Source organism: Cicer arietinum, chromosome 5 (genome assembly GCF_000331145.2).
Source record: "Cicer arietinum cultivar CDC Frontier isolate Library 1 chromosome 5, Cicar.CDCFrontier_v2.0, whole genome shotgun sequence".
In the NCBI taxonomy this organism is placed as follows: domain Eukaryota; kingdom Viridiplantae; phylum Streptophyta; class Magnoliopsida; order Fabales; family Fabaceae; genus Cicer; species Cicer arietinum.
The window spans coordinates 37,224,710-37,232,364 of record NC_021164.2 but is presented as its reverse complement, the minus strand read 5'-3'; the positions used below and the strand labels follow the sequence as shown (position 1 = coordinate 37,232,364).

The window sequence follows — 7,655 nt, the reverse complement described above, 5'->3', positions numbered from 1 at the left end:
CTTATGCGATAAATTATTCCGCTTAATATCTCAATATAAATTATAAATTTCATTCATTCAATCGTTGATTATTGAAATAATATATTGATGATCAAACACACGACATTTATATATATTCAGAATTCATAACTATGTAGTCATCATATTTATTTATATTTTTTTAAAATTTATTAAATTTTTATTTGAAATTATTTAATGAAGTCATATAGTTTTAAAATTTTATAAATTTTTCAAATTTATTTACTCAATAAAAAAATTTCATTTAATTTTATCAAATCGAATATTAAATAAAAAATAAAAACACAAAATTATTGTTTAGAAAGAAGGAAAAATAAAAAGTCAGGAAAGATCAAGATTAATGCACACGTGCATGGAGTTGTAGAAGAGTAGTTATAACATACCAGAAGTAGTGCTTTGATCTCCGTATTATTGAGTTTATTTCCATCATCATCTGTTTCCTTTTTAAGTGATACCAATGTACTTAACAAATCCTTATGTTTCTCACTCTTAGAATTAGAACTCTCATGTTCCTCAATAATGTTTGTTAAAAATGCATCAAACCTCTTGTGTAATTTTTTCATTTTAGCTTGAACTCCTTGAATGTCTAGCCATTCCAATGAAGAAATAAAATCACCAATATTGAAAACTCCAGCTAAAACCATCAATTCTACAACCATAGACTTAAATTCATCAGCTTTAGGGTCACAACCACCATTGCCATCATTGAATACTCTTTTTCCTATCATAACTCTTGAGAGTGCATTTGTGGTACATACATTCAATAATGGTCCCAAGTTCACGGATTTTGGGTCTGAATCTGCCAAATATCGTGTCAATCTTGATACCTCTTCCTGAAAGTGCACAATATTTCGTTGCCATAATTAATGTCATTTGAAAAAAAAAAAGTAACAGACTAATTAGAGATTTAAAAATCCTTTGACAAAAACTGTCTTTTCTTGAGAAAATTTGTCAAAAACAAAAGTCGTGCTTATATATTCAACAAAATAAAGAGTTGTGCATTGTATTCAACAAAAAAAAAGTCGTTATATTTAGAACTCTAAAAAATGTCCTCAACTCTAAGACTTTTTAATTTTTTATTTATTAAATTTCTGATATTAAGTCTTCTCTCAAAATAATTTATTTTTAAATTCCGATATTTTATTTTATGGTGTTTAAGGGGAGGAAACTCGCCTTCACTATTTTGTTAATTTTGAGAAAAAGTCTTGCATTATATTCAACAACAGAAAGTCTTACGTTATATTCAACAACAACAACAGAAATGCTTAGTGGATGTCAAGCACACCTGCAACAAACAATCAAAATTTTGTTTTAGGTCCCCAATTTAAATTGGGTCCTGGATTACTTCTCAATTAATGGAATTAGAATCTTACACGTTAATATAATTTGCACCGCTTACAATATAATAGGAGCTTAAATGTTATGCACAAGTTTTAGGTAACACTTATATTAATGACTTTAGAAATAATGTCCATAAATCTAAATTATTTATTAATTTGATGTTTATGATTGACTCATAATATAAAAAATTTAATACATATAAATTAAATTTATATAATAGACTAAAAAATGTTTTATCTAAAAATATCATCAACCATTGAGCTACCTGCCATTATTTACCACCATTAAATTTATAAAAATAAAAATTACTTTTTAAGTTAGATTTATCTAAAATGAGATACTTTATGAGCACTTAGGCATACAAAAGTTATTGATGTTTTAATACTATAAAGACATGTTAAAAAAGTTTTTCTTAATTGGAAAAAAAAATTATTATCTTCCAAGCATATTGTATACAAAAATGATCTGTTTTCGTAATTTTTATATAAAACAAATATCTTTAAATTGTTTTACAAATATCTACTAGGAAATTTTGTTAGAAAAAAATTAAATACAAAACAGTTGCTTTTTTTGACGGATTCTGAAATTATAATTAGAAAGAAACGGATATAATAACAAAGTTAACATTAAATAATAAAGAAACATGCATATAAATTGTGCAAGAGAACTAAATTTCTTTTTTGACAATATTAATATACAAGTTAATAGGCAAATTATTCTTTTAAATTGTATACGTCAATCAAATTAATCTTTAAATTTTGTAAATTGATAAATACTTAATGAACTTGTAAAATATTAATAAAAATAGTTCAATTTAAATATTTATTATTAAAGACTATAATGTGATATATTAATTGAATATGTGACATCTCTATGTTTTTTTTACTACATGAATTAATTTTCATTACAACATGAATTAATTTTCATATAAAATTTAAATTTGTCATGGACTAATTTGTCAATAATTAATCCAAGTACAATTATCATCAATCACAAATTAGTCTTTGAGATGGCAAAATATCATTGGCAACTTTTTTTTCTAAAAAATGATATTAATGTAGATCAACATTGATAAATCACATATTCAATTACAATATTACATCAAAATATCTAATATCAAAAGAGTGTCGAAAGGCTATTTGTATTGATATTTTACATTCAAATATATATTTACAAGTTTATAAAATTCAAATATTCATTTGACCAAAATTTGTAATTTCAAGGATCAATTTTTCTATTCACTTATTTAAAAATATCTTGAATAAATTTTTTGCGGTGCAAAAATAACTAGACTATATAGTTCTTATTATCTTATAATACCTTTTTTCACTAAATTATTTCTGAAAATTTGATACCTCTTTCTCTTTAATAGTAAAAAATAACAATAAAATATCAAGTATATAAATTCTTTGAAGGTTAACTGAAAATGCATGGTCGGTAACCGTCTCACTTAAGATGTCAAATGGATGATTGGATATTTATCAATTTTTTATACTTGAAAAAGTTGTATTTTTTTTTCTTTCATTTGTGTTTTTCTTTGTTTTAAATTATTTATTATTTTACAATATTAATACAATATTAATTACTTTTTTTACTAATATATCATTATTCGTTTTATCTCGATTTATGAAACTTATCAATTAACTGTTAATAAGTGTATTTAAATAAATAAAAATTATTTTATTATTAAAATCAACAAAATTAATTATTTTTATAACAATTGTACACAACTCAAATTAGACAATTAAAATAAAATGGTACGAAGAGTTTATCCGTTTATAAAAAAAGCAGTTAAGATACCTAAACATCTTATTTACAATTCATCCTTATTTGATGACATTACTTTTTTTTTTTAAAGTTATAAATGACATTATTTTAAAAATATCATTGCAATAATTCTTTAATAATATCGCAGGTCATCATAATAATTAGAGATAATTTAACAATTATATATCTTTTTTAAATGAAATCAAAAAAATTAAATATAATTAATTATCACGTTTAATAAATGTGAAAGTAAATACTTATATTTACAGTTACATCGAATAATTTTTCTATTTTTTTCATAAATTCTAACTACTGGAAATAATCATATTCAAAACGATTTTAATAATTAATATAGATATATCTCTCTAAGTAAATTTAAATTTGGGTTTACTACTATATAGAAGTGTTTAACTCCTTTAACTCCTTTAACTAAGTTCAATCCCACTTAACAAATACTTTTCCTATCTTTATTTGTACATTTTGAACATATTGAAATAAATATAAATAAAAAAATCTGTTAATTATAAGATATTTATTAAATAGTGATGTATTAACTATTATTAAATGTAAACTATATATATAACAGCTTTTGAGTGACATTTTTTTTAAAGTAATCATAATTGATCAATCATTAAATTGGTATAAACAACAGTTTAAAGGTTTAATCGAGATTAAACTAAAGTCATTTCATTAAAGATTTGTTAACAATGAAAAGAGGAAGAAAGAGGAAGAAGAGAAAACAACCACTCTAGGATTTCATAAGATTCTCAATCCAACGGATCTAATCGGGCAGTCCAGTCTGATTTTTAATTACTTCGTTTTTTTGGATAAGATAACTATGCAATAAGATCCAATTTTTGTTTGGGCATGAGAAGTTTTTTTATGCTAAAAAAACACCAGCTTTGTCTAAGTCACAGGAGCATGGACAGCCGGTCGGGCACGGGTTCTACTCTAATAGTTTTTACATCACCAAATTGTGGAGATAGAGAACACAAAATTGAAAAAAGAGAAAAAGTAGAAGAAGGACAAAAATTAAAGAAAATGTTTTTTTATTTATTTTATTTTATTTTGATGAACCATATTGGTTAAAGATTTAGAAAGGTGCAGAGAATTCTAAGGATATTTGGTAGAGAGGATTCGCATGTAATGTTACCTCGAGCATTTGTTCCATTTATTTGCCACACTTTCCGAATTCCGAAATATTAAATCATTTTGGTAGGAAAATATCGTAACTGTCTTGATTTTTTTTTCTAATCACTTAAATTTAAACTACTTTAGAAATAAATATAATTTAGTTATTAGTTTAATAATAATATATAAGAGAAATGTTAATTATTATAAGAGGTATTTGCAATAAAAAAAAAATATGATAACATTTAACACTTACAAATTTTATCTATTTACTCCTTTTATGTATGTTCATCTAATTATTAATTGATCAAAATCTCTACATTTATACATTATTTTCTTTTTTGTACAAATTATTCCCGACAAATAATACTACTAAACAAATAAATATTAACCAACCACCCCTCCTAAATTTTCTTTATAAAACAATAAATAAATATTAAGAGACGGTTTATTTTTGTTTGACAAATACTTCAGTTTATATTTTTTTCAACTAATATTACTCTTGCGTAAAAAAAAACTAATAATACTCTAAGACACTTTTTTTTTCTTTTTTTTTTTGTTGACAAGTCTAAGTTGTTTGTCAAAATAAAGTATTTTTGATAGAGGTTATTTGCTATATATTGTTAGAGTAAATGTTAATATGCATTTTTTATCTCTTATGTTTTAAAATTTAACGATTTTGATCTCATAATTTTAAAATTATAATTTTAATACCTTAATTTTAACTTATTTTGCAAATGGTTAACCCATTTAATTTTGACATATCACACAAAAGATAAAAGGTCAAAACAACTAAAATAAATAAATGGGCAAAATGAATCTTAGGTAAAATATAAAGGATTAAAATTATATTTTAGACAAATTTTAAAAAATAAAATGAAAATATTAAAAAAAAAATTAGAAAAATGAGTTGGCAATTTTAAAAAAATTATCTGAATATATTTTTTTTTTATAAAAATAAAACAAATGAGATGTATATTGCACATAATCATATATATATATATATAAATAAATGCTGACGGAATCAAAATCAAATTGTAAATTATTTATAAAAAAAAATAAAGTTAATGAACTAAAATTGAAATATTTAAACTAAGAGGTCAAAATCACCAGATTTTGAAACTTATAAGTCAAAAATGTATTTTAACATAAATTAAAAAGTTTTACTTGATTAACACAACACAATCATTAATAGACATTCATTTAGAAGTGATTATGATAAAAGTAAAATATTTTTAATCATTTAAAAATTATGATCAATTTATTGTGTAAAAACGATTTACACTTTGTATAAGAATTAAATCATTTTTAATATACATTTTGTGCATATTCCAATGTTATTGTGGTTGGTTTAATGTCAATATATTATTATACGAATGAGGACAATCAAAGTGTAATATTTTTTTTCTGAACATTCAAATCCTTTCAGCAAAAATAAATAAATAAATTAGTCCTTCCAACAAAATTAGAATTAAAAAATTGTACCAATAAAAAATTAATATTTAAATCTTTGAAATTAAATTGTTCATGTGATACGATAATAAATTTTTAGTTTTAAAAAATTGTTGAGTGATACATAATCCACGTATTTAAGTCATAATGTTGTTAAGTAAATAGGTTGATATTGTTGTCTAATATAAACAAATCCATTAGTTTATGAGCAACTGTAGCATTATATGGAGTTTAATCATCTCTCTAATTGTTCACAGTTTTTTTTCAATATTATTTGATCACTTTAGTATAAAATTAAAGACTCCGTTATAGACCTCTAAAAAATGTCCAAGAGTGCGCTTTTTATTATTTTTAATAAAAAAAAAATTTGGTAATAAAAAATTAAAAATGGATATAATTTATTGTTAAAATTTATTAAAAATAATAAACTAAGTCTATTTTTGAACCGGAAGGATATCAAAGGTTCTAAAAAATAAATTATTTTAAGAGACGAAATTCTATGAAGACTGCAGTACAAGAAAAGCGTCGAGACTTTTGAAGCAACCTGTTCTTCATTCTTACAATTCAAAATAAATGTATAAAATAAAACACGTAATCCGCTTTAAACTAAAACTATACATAGCCAACAGTTTACTATATATATACAGGAATATTGCTCATTACGTATGGGTATTTTCTTATAATTAAATGTGTTCATGAATATAAAACGTATAGGTCTTTGAAGTACACAAAACAACATGTTATATTTTCTCACAAAATAAAGTTCATATCATTTTCCAGACTACTATATTCCCTTGGTTACAATTGAAATGAGTATATTGATATGAATTTAATTTACATATATGGTCTATGTAAGGAGTTTATACGTTATATTTAATAAAACTTTTACTTTATGAAAATTAAACTCGACTATTATTCCACTCACATATTTGATAGAGATTTATAAGAATTTTAACTAATGAATGAGAGCAAGCCTTAAAGAGATGATAGAGAATAGAGAATATATTGATAACTCAATTAATCTACATGTTAACTAACCTGACGCATGTGTTTGAATTCATCTAAAGATTTGTTGGAAAAGAGGTGAATAGAGGAGAGTTTTCGGAGCAATCGCCACCTTGGACCATAAGAAGCGAACACAAGATCTTGATAATTATAGGCCATGTATTTAGCTCCGGCATTAGGTGGCCGACTACTAAAATTAGCATCATGGACCTTCAAGAATTGTTCGGCCACGGAGGCCGAAGCTGCCACGATGACATCCACAAATCCCAATTTCAGGTGCATCAAAGGGCCATAAGTTTTAGCCAAGGCTGCAAGAGAATGGTGTGGGACAGGACCTAGGTGTGGTATGTTTCCTATTATGGGCCATGGTTTTGGTCCAGGTGGGAGTGGTAGTTTTAAAGATATTTTTGTTGTAAAAAAACGGTATATGATGATAGATAATGTGAAACTAGCGAATGCAATGAGCCATATAGACATGGTTTGAGGTATGAAGATTATGAAGGACAAAGATCAATTTGAATTGAAAAAAAAAAAAAGAACTAGTATTGTTGTCTTATATTAAGCTAAGCCAGAATGCTTGGTCTTTATAAAGGAAACGTTTATGTGACTTTACTCGTTTCGTATTCAGAACCACTTATGGAAAATGGCGGTGACTTGTCCAATCCGTATTGGTTTTAAAGTTTTTTTTAATTTTTTTTTATAACAGAACTAACAAAATATCTATGCATTCGAGTGTATCACGTAAATATAATAGTCTAATTTAATATGAAAAAAATATTGGTTTTAGATAATTTATCGGCAAAATTGTTGGGACTATAGCGCAGTGGAATATTTGTAGCTCATAAAAAATATATTAATTCTCTTTGGTGGAACATGAATTCAAAAGATTACCACAAAGTCTTGAAAAATATTTAAAATATTTCTAAAAAAACTCTAAAATA

The 7,655-nt window shown here is 24.2% G+C and overlaps 1 protein-coding gene across 1 annotated transcript in view; it reads right to left on the bottom strand.

The window, feature by feature from the left end:
• The window catches only part of LOC101510693 (flavonoid 3'-monooxygenase-like), a 10,869-nt gene extending 3,590 nt beyond the window's left edge, over nucleotides 1-7,279 (bottom strand). The window contains exons 1-2 of the mRNA XM_027330988.2: nucleotides 6,748-7,279; nucleotides 402-851 (exon numbers count right to left, since the gene is read on the bottom strand). Of these exons, the coding sequence (XP_027186789.1) occupies nucleotides 402-851; nucleotides 6,748-7,191 (894 nt within the window). The 5' untranslated portion in view covers nucleotides 7,192-7,279. The remainder of the gene's footprint in view (nucleotides 1-401; nucleotides 852-6,747) is intronic.
• Between the last annotated feature and the right edge of the window lie 376 nt (nucleotides 7,280-7,655).